The sequence below is a fragment of the Sorex araneus genome, chromosome 1, assembly GCF_027595985.1.
Source record: "Sorex araneus isolate mSorAra2 chromosome 1, mSorAra2.pri, whole genome shotgun sequence".
NCBI lineage: Eukaryota > Metazoa > Chordata > Mammalia > Eulipotyphla > Soricidae > Sorex > Sorex araneus.
The window spans coordinates 350,057,263-350,072,895 of record NC_073302.1 but is presented as its reverse complement, the minus strand read 5'-3'; the positions used below and the strand labels follow the sequence as shown (position 1 = coordinate 350,072,895).

The following is a 15,633-nucleotide window of genomic DNA, read 5'->3' as shown; positions in this document are numbered from 1 at the left end:
CTAGTTTTTTTGAGGAATGTCCATATTGCTTTTCAAAAAGGCTGGACCAATTGGCATTCCCACCAACAGTGAAGGAGAGACCCTTTCTACCCACATCTGTGTCAGCACTGTTTGCTCTTGTCCTTTGGGATGTGTGCCAGTCTCTGTGGTATTAGATGATGTCTCACTGTCATATTAATCTGATGATTAGTGATGAAGAGCATTTTTAATGTGCCATTTGGCCATTCAAATCTCTTCTTTAAGAAAGTTTCTGCTCATTTCTTCTCCCAATTTTTTGATGGAGTTGGATGTTTTATTCTTGTAAAGTTCAACCAGTGCTTTGTATATTTTGATATTAACCAATTACAGAAGGATATTGGGTGAATAACCTTTCCCATTTCATAGGCTTTGTATCTTTTGAGGTGCAGTTTAATATAGTTTAATGTAATCCCATTTGTTCATCTTTGCTTCTACTTGCTTGGTCAGAGGCATTTCATCTTTGAAGATACCCATAACTTCAATATTGTGGAAGGTTTTGCCTACATTTTTTTCCATGTACCTTGGGTCTGATGTTGATATCTTTAATCCATTTTGATCTGACTTTTGCGTATGGTGTTAGATAGAGGTTTGAATCCATTTTTTGCATGTATCTATCCAGTTTTGCCAGCATCGCTTGTTACAAAGGCTTTCCTTACACCATTTCATATTTCTTGCTCCCTCTTCAAAGATTACATGATCATATATTTGAAGGTGTGTGTCAGGATATTCAACCCTATTCCATTGGCCTGCAGGTCTGTCTTTATCCCAATTCCAGGCTGTTTTAATTATTACTGCTTTGTCGTACAGTTTGAAGTTGGGGAAGGTGACCCCTCCCATCTTCTTTTTTCCAAGGATTGTGTTAGCTGTTCATGGGGGTTTATTGTTCCATATGAATTTCAGGAGTGTTTGATCAATTTCTTTGAAAAATGTCATGATATCCTTATACAGACCATATTTAATCTGTATGCAGTTTGGAGAATATTGCCATTTTGACAATATTAATTCTCCCAATCTATGAGCAGGGGATGTGTTTTCATTTCTTGATGTGTTTATTTCTTGAAGTCCGTTTTGTAATTTTCTTTGTACACATCCTTTACTTCCTTACTTAAACTGATTCTGAGGTACTTGATTTTCTGAGTCACTATTGTGAATGACATCTTTTTAAAAAAATATATCATTTTCTTCACTTTCATTATTTGCATATATGAAAGCCCTGGCCTTTTGGGTATTGATTTTGTAAACTGCCACTCTGCTATACATATCTATTGTTTCTAGGAGACTTTTGGTAGAGGCTCTAGGGTTCTCTAAGTATATTATGTCATCACAAATAGTTAGAGCTTGACTTCTTCCTTTCTTTATCTGGATGCCCTTAATATTTTTTCTTCCCTAACTGCTATGGCAAGTACTTCCAGTGCTCTATTAAATAGAAGTGGTAATAGTGGGCAACCTTGTCTTGTCCCTGATATTAGAGGGCACAGTCTTTCTTTAGTAATTTTGATTCTAAAACTTCCTGCTATGTAATTTATATTATTTTAGTGATTTATTCTATCCATTCTTCTTTTATGTCTTGTGTATACTGCCTAATGGTAATCCACGTTCTACCTTTATCCTAGCAGATTCAAAGACTTCTGAAAGATTTAACTACATTTAGTTACCTCTGGATTTAGGTATTATTGTTTATGTGTATGATTATTAAGTCCAACTTACCTCCTTGAAGCCTCTTTGGATATCCATGAGACTTAAAATCATGACATTGGTTGAGCCTATGAATTGGCTCCATTCATTTTAGCATTGAAAAAGCATGAAATTTCACTGAAAAATGTTAATTGGATCTGCCCTGCTGTGGATAAATGCATCCTTACAATGCAATTGCAGAGAAATGGGGTGTGGATTTTTCCTGTTTCTAAAGGCAAAATGAAGTTGGTCAAAGGAAATGAGGAGTTGGCCCCTAAGTAGATCAATTCCATTCTATCAAATGCAATACAAAAGCTGCAGGGAACCTGGTAGCTTAACATCTGAAATGGAACTATTCAAATTATAAGGGATTGTAGGTATGTCTGTAGCTCACCTCAGATTTTTCTAGAAGACTTAGCAAATGCTATGCTTTTATAACCTGGGAGTCATTTGACTCTACATGATATTTTCCTCCTGGGCATTTGTTCTCTCAACCTAAGCCTCAGCTGCCCTTACTTCCTAGCACCCCCAAAAGCAGGGTCCTGACGAGGGATGAGACGGACCTAGGGCAAGTGGTGAGTTGTGTGCTACCCTGGCATCGAGATGGGCCTGGCCAAAGTGACTAATGCTTAACTATAAGTTAAGAGCTTGATCATGGACAAATGTCATCACGATCCAAACAGTGATAACTAGATTTGGACCCTGCTAGGGTTAGGAATGATTAATCTGGCCTGGGTGCTGTGGTATGAGTCTGTGGCAAGATGTTGCCAGGAGAGCTGCCTTGCAAGCCTCAATGTACCTCTTGCTATGTCCATACAAAAATAACTAGTATTCAGATGTTAATAAGTGTTTGGACTAAGGAAAGGAGAAAAACCTTAAGAGTCAGGAAGGACTTTGGAATGCCCTGCCCTCAGGAAGGGCTTTCTTATGTTGATTTTGCTACCTGGCTGGGTGTAGCCTAGAGGGCAAGGTGGGGAGAGACAAGTAGGAGGAGAGACTACAGAAGGAGAGAGGCTGGAGATGATCCAGAGAGAGGCGGGAGCTGGGAGTGTGGGAGATGAGAAAGATGGAAGATTGAATAAATGGTAACTAATCAGCAACCAGCTTGGTCCTCGTTCTTCCATTGCCTGTCCTTAACCACCGGCTGTCCCAATCCAGTCCACACACTGCTGTTCCAGAGCACCGAACTCAGGTGGTGAGACATTGCTGCCCAGAGAGCCCGCGAGTGCACGCGCCCCTCGGCATGCTTTAGTTTTTTTACACTCCCCCCCATCCTCCCAGGCCCCCACCCTGCCTGTGTAGCTGATAAATTTCACTTTACTTTCTCTTTATTTTGATTACATTCAATATTTCAAAAAAAAAAACTCACTATTGTTGTTTGGAGTCCCCCCCCCTCCCAAAGTCAGACCTGCTGTAAAGGAAGCATTTGATAATTTGTTTTTCATTGCTGAGAATGAAGAGATATGAGGTCATGAGGCCGCAATAGTGGCCCATATGGGTGTCTTCTTTACAAAAGTGTTATTTATTATTTTTTTGCCCATTGTTTTCATGATGGTTTTATTTTTTTTCTTTTTGTTTGAGCTGAGAGTTCTTTATATATGATGTATATTAACTCTTTGTTAATACTGTGCACATACCTTTTATCAAGACCTAAGATGCCTTTTTCTTGAGGTAACTTACTTTGCTGTGTTAAATAAAACATATTAATCTGATGTAGCCAAGTTTATTTACTTTTTGTTACACTTGCCTTTAAAGGTTTTGAATATGTTTCTGATATTGAGGCTCTGAAATGTGTCATTTATATTTCACTACAATATTTTTCTTTGTTTATTTTGGTTCTGATATCTAAGTTTGACATCAACTGAGCTTGAGTTAATATTTGTATATGCTGTTAACTAGTACTTATACCTCATTTTCATTAATGTGGCAGTTTTACCAACACCATTTGTTAAAGAGGCTTTCTTTTCAAAATTGTTTTGACTTGGATCCTTTGTCATAACCACACATGTCTGATACCTTCATGAGGGAGTAAGTACCTTCTTTTTTTTTTCTATAACATTCTGTTGGTTTTTTGAACCTGACCTGGTCTCCCAAGGCTACCAGCAGTGACAGGACAACATTAAGTTTCTCGTTTTCTTTAAGAACTCAGATTTTCTCATTGAGAAATGATACTTTTTTAAACTGCATGGTGATAGACAAGAAGTCTACACCTTACAAAGGACAAATGACTCAGCAGTATATCAGCATCATTAGTCTTCCAGGGAAAGAATGCCAGCAGCTCTGACTTCCATTTATGAAATATGAGCCTTTGCAATCTCAGAGTGTGTATCTGTAAAGAACCTGAAGATCCTCTGCTCTAGCCTGACTCTGTTCCTATCTCAGAAATAAGACAATTGATATCCAGAAACATGAAATGATTTAACTAAGGTCGTACATAAACTTGTGGTTTCATAACACTTAAATAAAGCACATATACCCATCTCAGTAAGTACATGGAAATAAGAATTTTAGAATTCACACCAATATAATGCATGTTTCATTTTTAATGGCAGCTTATTCTGTAGTAACCACACCACTGTCTTATCTTCAGTCTCCTGTGGGAAATGAGGACTGCAACATTGCATCCACTATAAAAAGTCCAGTTTCTGAAAAGCACAGAAGCCCTTATTCCATGTTCCCCTTAACTTTTAGAAGCTATTGATGGATAAGATGGCTAAGACATGCTACGCCTTTTGCAGAACAGAACTTGACAGAGATGGAAAGCATCTGTCAAGCGAAGCCAGGCCTGCTGTGTGGCGGTCTAGGACATCGGCCAGATTTTGCTCCATTAATTGGCTTCCATGCAGGCAGCTATTTTAGCAACAATTCTGTGGATCTTCTGTGGTACATCTTGATTTAAAGTACAATGTTGAAAAGCACTTCTCAACCACTCCAAGCTTCCAGCATTGCTCACACTTAGCTGATTGGACACAGAATGAAACTGACTTCAAAACAGTTGTGTAGATATAAGACAAAATTATTTGGGCTTCTAAAATTCAGGTGAAAATTGCAATGAGCTGATAAGTGAGGATTCTGGTTTCTGTCTAAAGAGATACTTTCCCCTAAATCAGATGGAATTGAAAAGAGAGTTTATGGGGAAAAGGCTGCTGTGACCTTAAACAGGCAGTCTTTGGGCTGACACTATAATGAGGAATAGAGTGCTATTAAAATATACTGCACATTTTAATGACTCCAGTAGCAGTGAGCCAAAAAAAAATTTTAAGCTCTGAATAATTCTGGGAAGGAGGATTTTGCCAAGGAGAATTTAATGTCAAGAATGTATGTGAGGCTAAAAATAAGGAGTTCACGCGCATCCTAGAGTTGTAGGAGGGATGTATGTATAATCAAATTAAATGATGCCATTTCCACTTATGGAAAAATCCAATGGTAAAAATTGACTGGAAAACATTTAGTCATATTTCACTTGCATTTTGCTGATAAATACCAAACTCCAGACTTGTCAAGATAAGCACGACCAGTACTTCGTGGCTGAGGTGTTTGATGGACAATGGCTGGGTCATGCAAAAATGGTGAAAAGCTTACAAAAACATCATGCCTGGAAGAAGCACAGTGTTTAGTAAGGAAAGAAGCATCCTCGGGTGTGGGAATGGAGCCCAGAGAAGCCTGAGTGCGAAAGCTAAAGGGGGATACCACAGAGCACCCCACTGACTTGTGAGGCTCAGGACCCAAGTCTTAGGGTCAAGGTTAGAGGTTCATGATTTTCAACCTTCTGCTCAGGGCAAGTACCTCTCAATTTTGACCTTGCATTAGAAGACAAACGATTGTGCTTTTTCTGAAAAGCATGTGTTGCTACAATGGGACTATGAGGTTGGCTGCTTCCATCATGCCCATCTGCCAAACAAGGCCATCTGCAGAGATAACAAAAAGTGCCAATGTCTGAAAACGAATTTGTTGGCAACCAAGGACAAACATCTTATTGGCCACAATTACTCAACCTCCAATTCAAAAAATGGGAGGAAAATCTCAGCCTAGATGAATCTTTTATTCACTTCTTAAATTGCAACCGAAAGGCTCATATGCAGTTCTTCTTTATTCCCTGCTGGTTTCCTGTCTTCAGCTTCCCCAAGCCTGGACACTAATCAGCAATGCTGAGCAGTGGGGTGAGGTGAGGAGTGGCTGTAAATAACAGAAAGAAGAACCATCCTTCCTGGCTGGTATGAAGAGTTGGTGATTCAATATTGGCCTGCATTTACTGATGTAGGTAACACGGCATTATTAGAAAGTTTGCATTCTGCATTCCTTAAGTGAGGACAGAGGCATGGTAAAGAAATCAACTCAGGTTCTGTGTAAGTGCCCAAGATGGTGAAGGAGACCCAGGAGCGCTCATGGACCAGTCAGCCTAGAATACATTGTTTGAATTCTAGATGAATTCGGGCTTGGACAAAACCTGCATCTCATGCCTCTCAGCTCTCCCCTGGCGTATCATTCTGGAATCTTGCAATCTTTGCTCCCTAGAGAAAAAATGGACCAGGTAATGAAAAATAATTTGGCTTGATAAAAGAAGTCAACATGTTTGTGAGAATATCCTAGGAATCATACATAGTAACAGACTTTCCAGGTAACATCCCATATCTGCCTTCCTCACATCACAGGCCTCCTTCCCACTGGTCAGAACCAGAGTCCAATGGACAGGGAAATCCTGAAAAGAGAGAACAACTACTAATAGCTCCATTGGACAGGTAAGGAAGCCCCGAGACTTTAGAAGTTAAATAACTTAAGCAAGATTACACTTAGCCATGACTTAGCAATGGTAGGAATTGAATCTTGGTCTGAAAAGGATGAGTTTACTTAGGTGTTAAACCTGCCCTACTATTCTATTGCCAATAGATTTCTCCACCTACTCCCTGTAGCTTCTACAGGAAGACAGCTGAAAATTAGCAAAATGACTGAGCAGTTGTGGGAGGGATCTAATTTCAGTTCTGCTACTAATTATTCACATAACCTCAATAATGTCACATGTCTCTTGAATCTTTATTTGTAATGTTTCCTGCTGTAAAAAGGACATTGTATTGAGGCAACTGATATGTAGAAGCCCTGAATCAGAGGGAAAAGAAATGAGAGATATGACCTGCTATGATGAAGAAAGGCCATAGGCTGTGGCCTGAGCCAGGGTTTGAATTGGTCCTACTAGTAGGACCAGATTTGTGCTCTTTAGTATCTGGAGACCCATGCCCTGCTAGAGAGCTCTGGTACAAGGAAAATACAAGTTAGTGTGAGTGCAGTGGCCAGTGCATAGTGTGTGACCTAGCCAGAGGTCTTACCTGCAGGGGAAACAGACAGAGCCATTGAACACGCAGTAGATTAGAGGGTTGATGGCACTGTTTAAGGCTGGCAGGTTCTGAATGATCACAGAGGCGTAAAAGCGCTCTTTGGTGTCTGGAAGGAGGTTAAAGTTATCCAAAATATCGAAGAGGAAGTATGGACTCCAGCAGCAGATAAAGGCTGGGGAAAAGAAAGTCATCAGTGGGCCACAGAAACTAGAAGATTTCTTAACACGTGGGATCATTCAGAAATCTCTTGAACAGGTTAGTGTCAACATCCCATTTTTTTAAACACACACACACACACACACACACACACAAGAATACAAACACATCCCACTGCTTTGTTTCTAGAGCAGTCAGTTTCTTGGAGCTTCTGGAAGGGGAGGGTTTGATATGATAACTATTTTTGACTTATTAAAAATCTGAGATCAGTTGGATGTGACCAGAACTTCTCAACCTACACAATGTGGAGGGCAACTCAGCCAAGTCCTTGAGGTTCTAGATAAGACAGAGGAACAGATAGAGACTCCTGGCTTTAGATTAAGGGAAGGGTACTTCCTGGCTGAAGTTCAATATCCTTAAGTTGATTTTCTATTTCTAAGTAAACTACTCCAGAGAACACCTATGCTTTACCCCTCTTCACAGCACATGGTTCAGTGTGTGAGAGACCTTATTGTGTTTGATTCCAAATTCCCAGAGGAGAGAGGTGGGAAAATGGAAATCCAGATCATGGTGGTGAATTTTCTGTGTCACCTTGGATTGGTCCATGGAATGCCCCACTGCTTGGCTAGACATTATTTCTGGGTGTTTTTGTGAAAACTCTCCTGAATGAGATGAGAATTTGAATTGGTAAACTAAGAAATGCAAATTGTCCTTCCCAATGTCATTGGTTCTCATTTAGTCCAACAGGCCTGGGTAGATGTCTGAATTGAATGAGAAAGGATTTGAGCTCTCTGCTTGAGAGACCTAGTGAGAGCTCTGGCCTCCTCCTCCTCCTGAGACTTGGTCTCAGATGGGAATGATACCAAGTCTCCTGATTCTGTGGATCTTGGGACTTCTCAGTTCCAAAATTAGATGAACTAATTCCTTATAATAAATTTCTTTACTTTTCTCTCTCCTTTTCCTTGCCTCTTGTTTCTCTGGAGAATGCAGACTAATGCACTTATATACAGAGAAAGACATTTTTAAGGCTGACTGTACCTCAATTTTCACGACACATTCTCTCTCCTGCTTCTCCACAGACCTTGAAAATATATAGAAGGAAATTGAAACACAAAGGCTAATGGGTATTCTGGGGTCTGATGACTAACCGTGATGATGGCCTAGAATAGTGATTCTGGGACATAGAAGGGCAAAACTGCCTTTGGGGACATTTTGAAAAATGTCTGCTTTGTATTTGTCTGTGAGGGGCAGAGGCTCTGAGTTGCCAGAGGTGCTCATTCTCCTCTGTGGTTCTGGCAGAGTCTCACTCATGTCTCAGACAGCCGTCACAAAAATAGACCTTCATGCAACTATGAGCCCTATTTACAACTGCACCAGTCTAAAAACTTAATTTTTATTTTATACAGGACACAAATATTTTATTAAGTATTCTTACACAAATACAATTCCCCTTCAAATGGAGGAAAGATGATTTTATTTAATTTTAAACTTTGCCAGGGTTTGCTCACCTCAGAAAATCAGATGACTGACAGAAATACACATCACATCACTTAGTGTTTCCATGAACAGCTCACTGCCCTTTATGGTTTTAATTTGTGATTATTGCTTTATCTAGGTATAACCATCTGGTGACTTCATTATTCTTCTTGTGTAGCTGTGTCAAATCATTCACACACTGAAATCCACATTGCTTTATCTTAAATTACTTTCTTTCCATTCCTCCTTTATATTACTATACATTGATCTTTAAAGAAAGATGCTGGGTACATAATACTATGCTCCACTTTATTTCAGGGTAGTTAAGGGCATTATGACTTGTTTGATACATCAGGGACTTTTGGGGGCTTAAGGGAAGTAAACACAGACTGACCTTCTTGTGGGTATCTTGCTCTCTGATTACAAAGACCTGACAGGGTGGGCCTAGAGCTCCTGATAATAAAGGCTAAACTAGTTGTGACACATGTATAAGTCACATCATCTGACTCAATATCCAGGGAACATGTGTCTATGCTTCTGATTGTTTACAAATAAAAAGAATGTCTTTGATCTATCTTAGAATTCTCCGGAAAAGATTTGATCCCTGTGGGTTGGATATGCTTTCTCTCCGCTCTGCCTGCAGTGTTGTTTTGTACCCGTGTTCTGTTGGCTGAGTCATGCTGTTTGTGGTCTATTTGGCATTTTGTAGTTGAGATTTAGAAAGATGAAGCTTATAGTTTTGGTGATTTGACATGCAGCTAACATGAGAAATTTGCTTTTCTAAAGGTTGCCCAGAGCTGTACCAGGAGGAGATAAGGGTAGTATTTAAGCAAAATTAAAAGAAAATAACACAAATCCTTTTTCTTCCTGTATACCCTCATTCATTATTAAGAAATAATTAAGCAACCAGTGTGTGTAGAAATTTATAGAATATTCTAGTGGTAATAATATAAGAATGTGTAAGCTAAAGGCTTTACTCTCATGGATTTGTTACTCTAACTAGGGGAAGAGACAATAACCAAAGTCAATGTGTATCCTCTAACATCAGGAACTATGAAGGAAATAAGGCATGAGGAATCCTTTAGACTTGTAAATAGGAGGTTGTTTTGAAAGGCAACATTGTGAACACAAAACTGTGGGGAGCAGGCCAAGGCATCACTGAAGCAGAACATTTGAGTGGAGAGGAAACAGTCAAAGTCCTCTGAGGAACAAACAAATTCACATTTTGAAGAAATAGCAAGTGGCCCAGTGTGACTGGCACAGAATGAGCAATGAGTGGTGAGAAGGTGATAGTAGACGTGATTAGAAGCAGATCACAAAGGTCTAGGAAGTCTGGGGAGGTAAGTAAGGTTCATTCCCAATATAATTGGGAACCATGGGGACTTTCAGGGTAGTGACAGTGTATGGTTTACATTTTTCCATAATATTATTGACATATTTTTAGAGAAGGACAATAGATGACAGGGAAAAAAATCTTGTTTTACAGAGAAAAGCTTTGGCTAAGACAAGGAGTTGTACAGATGGTGAGAAATGCTTAGATTTGAGGGGTTTTTCTTTTGGTAGGAAGAGTTTCAGGTCTTCCTAAGAGAGTAGACATGTGTTGTCTGAGAGAAATAGAATAACAGGTGATTTGAAAGTTTTTGAATTAAGGTGATTTTGTCTAAAATGAGGACAATCAAGAGGAGAGTCGCTTTTGCCGAGGGTAGAACATGCTGAGACTTCTGGTTTATGTGTTAACAGTTAAGAGCAAATTAGAAATTTTACAAAAAGATCTTAAGTAAAAATTATAGATATATTTCATATGCAAAATAAGCAGTCTCAGAAGAAGGGATGGAGCAAATGTTGCTCAGGGTTTGAGATGGAGATTGAGAATAGATCTTTGATATTTTGGCGGTTATGGTGACCTTTAGGATGGTTTTACTAAACAAGTGGGAAGGAGAGTCATAGAAGTAGGCTCCAGAGCATAAGATGAAACTGGACAGTCAGAAAAGAAAGTGGAAGACCACAGGGGTATATTTCTGGAACGTTCACCAAGAGGTCTATATGGTATTATTACAGTGACATCAAAGGGGAGTGGGAGGGAACTAGGCAATACAGACTGACTTGGTCATTTAAAATCTCACCAACATGAGGGGTGGCAAGTCTGACAGATAATGAAAATATCAAAGAGATAGAGATAGGAAACCTATAAAAGGGGATGCAGGAGGCAGGATCAGGGATTCCTCCTTTACCTATCACCTATGCCTGGGAAAATGGCAGGAAAGTTCCCACTCACCTGGTTTGAGAACTAGGCAAAGTCAGAGAGGAAGCCCAGGACACATACTCCCTCTTGCACCATCTCTTCCACCTGGATGGACAGGAATGTCTGAACGATGACAGGAAAAGCAAATCAACATGTGGCCAGAGAGTGCAGGAAACCCGAAGGGACAACTAGCAAGCACTGACCTGGAGAGGTAGGTCACAAAGCATTCGTGGCAGAAGGGGGACAGCAGGGTGCCTAGACAGAGCTAGGGAGAGACAGCGCAGATCAAAGACAGCAAACATGGAAGTCAGCAAGGTACCAGAGTGAGGGTAAACATACACACGGGCACAACCAGAACTACCTTCTTACAGCTGTTCAATAAAGTACTCTAACTTCATAAACGTCTGGGAATGCTACCTGATAATTTTACACACAAAACTCCAGGGACCCTTCAGGAACTAGATGGAGTTTTATGGTAATGTATAAATGATCCAGGCAAGGGGAATCTACATGGAAAAAAGCGATCATGCAAGCATAAAAATTCTTGACTAGGCAGAAAGAAAGAGATTTGGGCACAAGTGAACATTTTGGCAGTCTAAAAAAGCAGAAATAAGTTTATTCCTAGTGATAGGAGAACAGGGAGAACTTAGGGTAGAGAGGTAGGTAGGATGTTGGAAGGGAAGGCAGAATCAAGCAATTTTGTTTTGATGACTTGTTGTTTCTTAGTGAAATAAAAAATAAGGATATTAGCAGAAAGTTCGGGAGCTTGGGGAGAACACATACACATCTGACAAATATTAGTGCTCTCAAAATACTTTAAAAGAATTTTAGAGGTGGGAAAAAAAAGGAGGGCAGGAGATAGTAAGATGGCCCTCAAGGAGGGAATCTGAAGTAACCCTGAAATTAAAGGTCTAGATGATATGGAATGTCACATCTGTCCTCCTTTTACTCATCAACTTTTGCCCTGTGTGAGGAGTACTTAGGGATAAAAATGAGCCAAATGAAAAGGAAGAACATCACACTCAGCAGACTATTTCCTAGTAAGATTCTCTTTCTCTTTCTTTCTCTCTTCCTTCCTTCCCTTCTTCCTTCCCTCCTCCCTCTCTTTCTCTCTCTCTTTCTTTCTTTCTTTCTTTCTTTCTTTCTTTCTTTCTTTCTTTCTTTCTTTCTTTCTTTCTTTCTTTCTTTCTTTCTTCCTTCCTTCCTTCCTTTCTCTTTCTCTCTTTCTTTCTCTCTTTCTTTCTCTCTTTCTTTCTTTCTTTCTTTCTTTCTTTCTTTCTTTCTTTCTTTCTTTCTTTCTTTCTTTCTTTCTTTCTTTCTTTCTTTCTTTCTTTCTTTCTTTCTTTCCTTCTTTCTTCTCTCTTCTCTTTCCTCTTCTTTCTTTCTTTCTTTTTTTTGGTTTTTGGGCCATTCCTGGCAGTGCTCAGGGTTTACTCCTGGCTCTGTGCTCAGGGATCATTCTTGGTGGGTCTGGGGGACCATATGAGGTGCTGGGACTCTAACTGGGGTGAGATGCTTGCAAGGCAAATGGCCTACCTGCTGTTCTGTTTCTTCAGATCCATCCTAGTGAGATTTTCTCCAAATGTTCCATCTAGTCTCACCAGTGGATAACTCTATCCACGGAAAGGAATTAGGAGCCATGTTCCTTCATGGAGCTACAGAGGATGAAGTTTGCACATTTCCCTCCCAGCAGACAAAGACAAAAGTGCCTGTGGATAAACTCCTTTCCTTTGTGAGCTTTCAACACATAATCTGAGGTACAAGTTTGCTTTTGGAATTTTGACATAATCTTGCGACTCGAGAAGGGGTGATGCTCACCAAGAATGATGACAGCGCTGTACTTAATGGCCTTGGTTCTTGCTTTTGAGATGAGTCCTCGGTTGTGGCTGGTACACAGCTTTACATCTGCAGATACAGAAGTTTAAATGGAACAATGAAGCATTATTTCTGCGAACACTTGTCCTACTCACCTGTGTCAGGAGTACCTGCTTGGATATTTCAGGGTAAATAAGGCATGGCATGGATGCTAGAAACATTCAGTTTGCAGCATAATAAATGACCTGGGGCACCTGGACTCTAAAGGAGCTTGTTTGGATGCCCTGTGCCCTCGAAGCTGAAGTTCTCCATGTGACCATAGGGGTGAGGTTAAGACACCCATCAGGTTACTTTAACCACCTAAAAATGCCATCTTCCTTGAAGTTCCCAGACCAGGAACTTCACTCTCACTAGAAGTGCAAGCCAGGGAAAAGTGTGTCTGAGAGTGTGTGTATTGAGTGAACCAATGCAAACAGCTCTAGTTAAGAGGACTTGGTAAAAGAAGCATTAAGATAGTCATAATTTAGTGCAATAACACTTGGGGGAGGGCATGAGCAGATGAGCAGATGGCGGTTTGAGGGTCGGAGATAGGAGACAGTCTCTTCATGCTCTGGAGAGGTTTGCTTGTCAGGACTCATGTGAGTTCACAGGGTGTCTTTGTGAAAATTGAGCAAAGGGTGGATGTTCCCCTGTCTCAGAGCATCCCTTTTCTCTGTGAGAGAAGCCTAGTGGGAAGTTGTGTCCCGTAGAGTGCACTGAATGCCATTGTTTAGCACCCAAGGGTGCAGGGCCCGTGGAAGCCCAGGCCTGTCCTCTTTGGGAACATAAGATAACTTTTTTGGGGGGAAGTAGCTCCCTACCTACAGGAGGGCCTAGGAGTCCTCCTGGTGATTCTTTACCAACTGCGATGGTGGCTCTATGTGAGGGTACAAGTCTTGGTGCTGCCCAGGCACTGGCGTGCTGTGGGTTACCCAGGACACCCGGGTTTTCCAGGCTTGTATTTAATCTGACAATACTTCAGGAAACCATATAGTGGTGACAACCAAGCCAGTGTGGCTACTTGCAAGGCTTTAACCTTTAAACAATCTCTCCAGGCTCCTCAGCCCCAAGCTGCATGGGCTATCACACACAGGATACAGCTGCTGTGCTCTCTTGTCTGTGCTGCAGTGGTCAGAGTCCACACATGAGGTTTGTTTAAATCACCAGTGAGGGCTGGAGCAATAGCACAGCGGGTAGGGCGTTTGCCTTGCACGCGGCCGACCCGGGTTCTAATCCCAGCATCCCATATGGTCCCCTGAGCATGGCCAGGGGTAATTCCTGAGTGCAGAGCCAGGAGTAACCCATGTGCATCGCAGGGTGTGACCCCCCCCCCAAAAAAAAGGTAAATCACCAGAGAAATCGAGAACTGGTCTTTGTACTGGCTACTCTGTACCCTCTTCAGCCCAATCCAGCTAACACAACAATCATAGCACACCTGCCAAAATATAAGGACTGAACAGAGAGGTCCAAATGAATGTCACATTCTCTAAGAACTTTCAACCCAGGAGAAAGGACTATGCACTCTCCACAGGATGAGTAAGCTGAGAGACACAAACCAACACTAAGTAAGAGGGAGAGAAGAGAATCACCCTTCATCTCCCTCCCTATACGCTTCCCCCACACCCCTACGCACACACACCACTACCAAGTGAAGTTGTGTGGCAGGTGCAAAGACACTCAAGATGGAACTGGGCTATGGATTTGGAATTGAGTGAAAGTTGGAAAGTAGAGGGAAGGGCTTCAGTCAGAGCACAACTGAATCACCTATGAATCAACTGTTTAACCAGAACATTGGTTTGAGAGTGGTTGAAGTTTAAGACCAAGGTGTGTGAAAACTTTAAACTTTTATTGGATGGTGGGCCCACACCTAGCATTTCTCAGAGCTTATTCCCAGCTCTGCGTTCACTTCAAGCAGGAAGGACTTAGAGGACCATATGGGGTGTAAGGGACAGAAACAGGTCTGGTGGCATGCAAGGCAAGTGCCCTACCCCCTGTACTATCCCTCTGGTCCTAAACCTTAAACATCTTTGTGAAGAGTTTGAACTAAATTTCTGTGGTAGCCAAAAGTCAAGAAACTTCTAAACATTTTCTCCATCGGAACATGTCCTATTGTAGAAGCAAAACTACCAGGAGTAATAATGAGGGGCTTCTTAGGTGCAGTGAGCTGAGATGCTGATTATAAATGGACTTTTGATTTCTTAAAAGTAAAACATATAAGGCTATCTTAGGTACTATTTGGGTCTCTAAATAATTCTGTGCATTTCATAGAACCATAAAATCTTAGCGGTGTAAGGAGGTAAATGCCTCAGAAACTATTACACAATGGTCCTCAAGAGAGGTGACTCTTCCTTCCAACTTGCCCCCAGTTACATTTGACAATGCTTATGGACATTTTTGGTTGTCACTAATGTTGGGGGCGGGGGGGTTTGGTTTGGTGCTACTATCTAGTGGTTTAGTCAGGAATGCCGCTAAATCCCCCTCAGTGGGCAGAACAGCACCTCCAAACAAAGAATTATCCTGCGTAAAACACCTCTGGTGTCAAATCCTCATATCCAAGGTAGTATGTTAGGAAGGACCCAAGCTTCCAGCAAATTCCCTACCATTTACAGCCTCAGTTTCTCTGTTTGAAAATTGAGATGTAAAATACCAAACTCACAGAATTATTTTGATGATTAAAATAAAATAATTGTAGATGTTCTCCCCGATGCTGAGAATATTAATTCCCTTATTAAGTTGGAATGAATGGTTTTAATAGTATTTCAGGAGGAATATGAGCTATCTTTATGGAGCTGAACAGAAGGTATTACTGCATTTAGGTAGTCTATTATATAATGTTGTGAACTTTTTATAGGAATTATGTACATCAAGAATTATCTGAGTGGG

At 40.8% G+C, this 15,633-nt stretch overlaps 1 protein-coding gene across 2 annotated transcripts in view; it reads right to left on the bottom strand.

Annotated features, from left to right (window-relative positions):
* Positions 1 to 6,112: 6,112 nt before the first annotated feature.
* NPSR1 (neuropeptide S receptor 1) overlaps positions 6,113 to 15,633 on the bottom strand; it is a 267,077-nt gene continuing 257,556 nt past the window's right edge. For both annotated transcript variants that reach the window (XM_004606883.2, XM_012932358.2), the window contains 3 exons: positions 12,715 to 12,801; positions 7,014 to 7,194; positions 6,113 to 6,203 (listed from right to left, as the gene is read on the bottom strand). In XM_004606883.2, coding sequence (XP_004606940.2) covers positions 6,113 to 6,203; positions 7,014 to 7,194; positions 12,715 to 12,801 — 359 coding nt within the window. The remainder of the gene's footprint in view (positions 6,204 to 7,013; positions 7,195 to 12,714; positions 12,802 to 15,633) is intronic.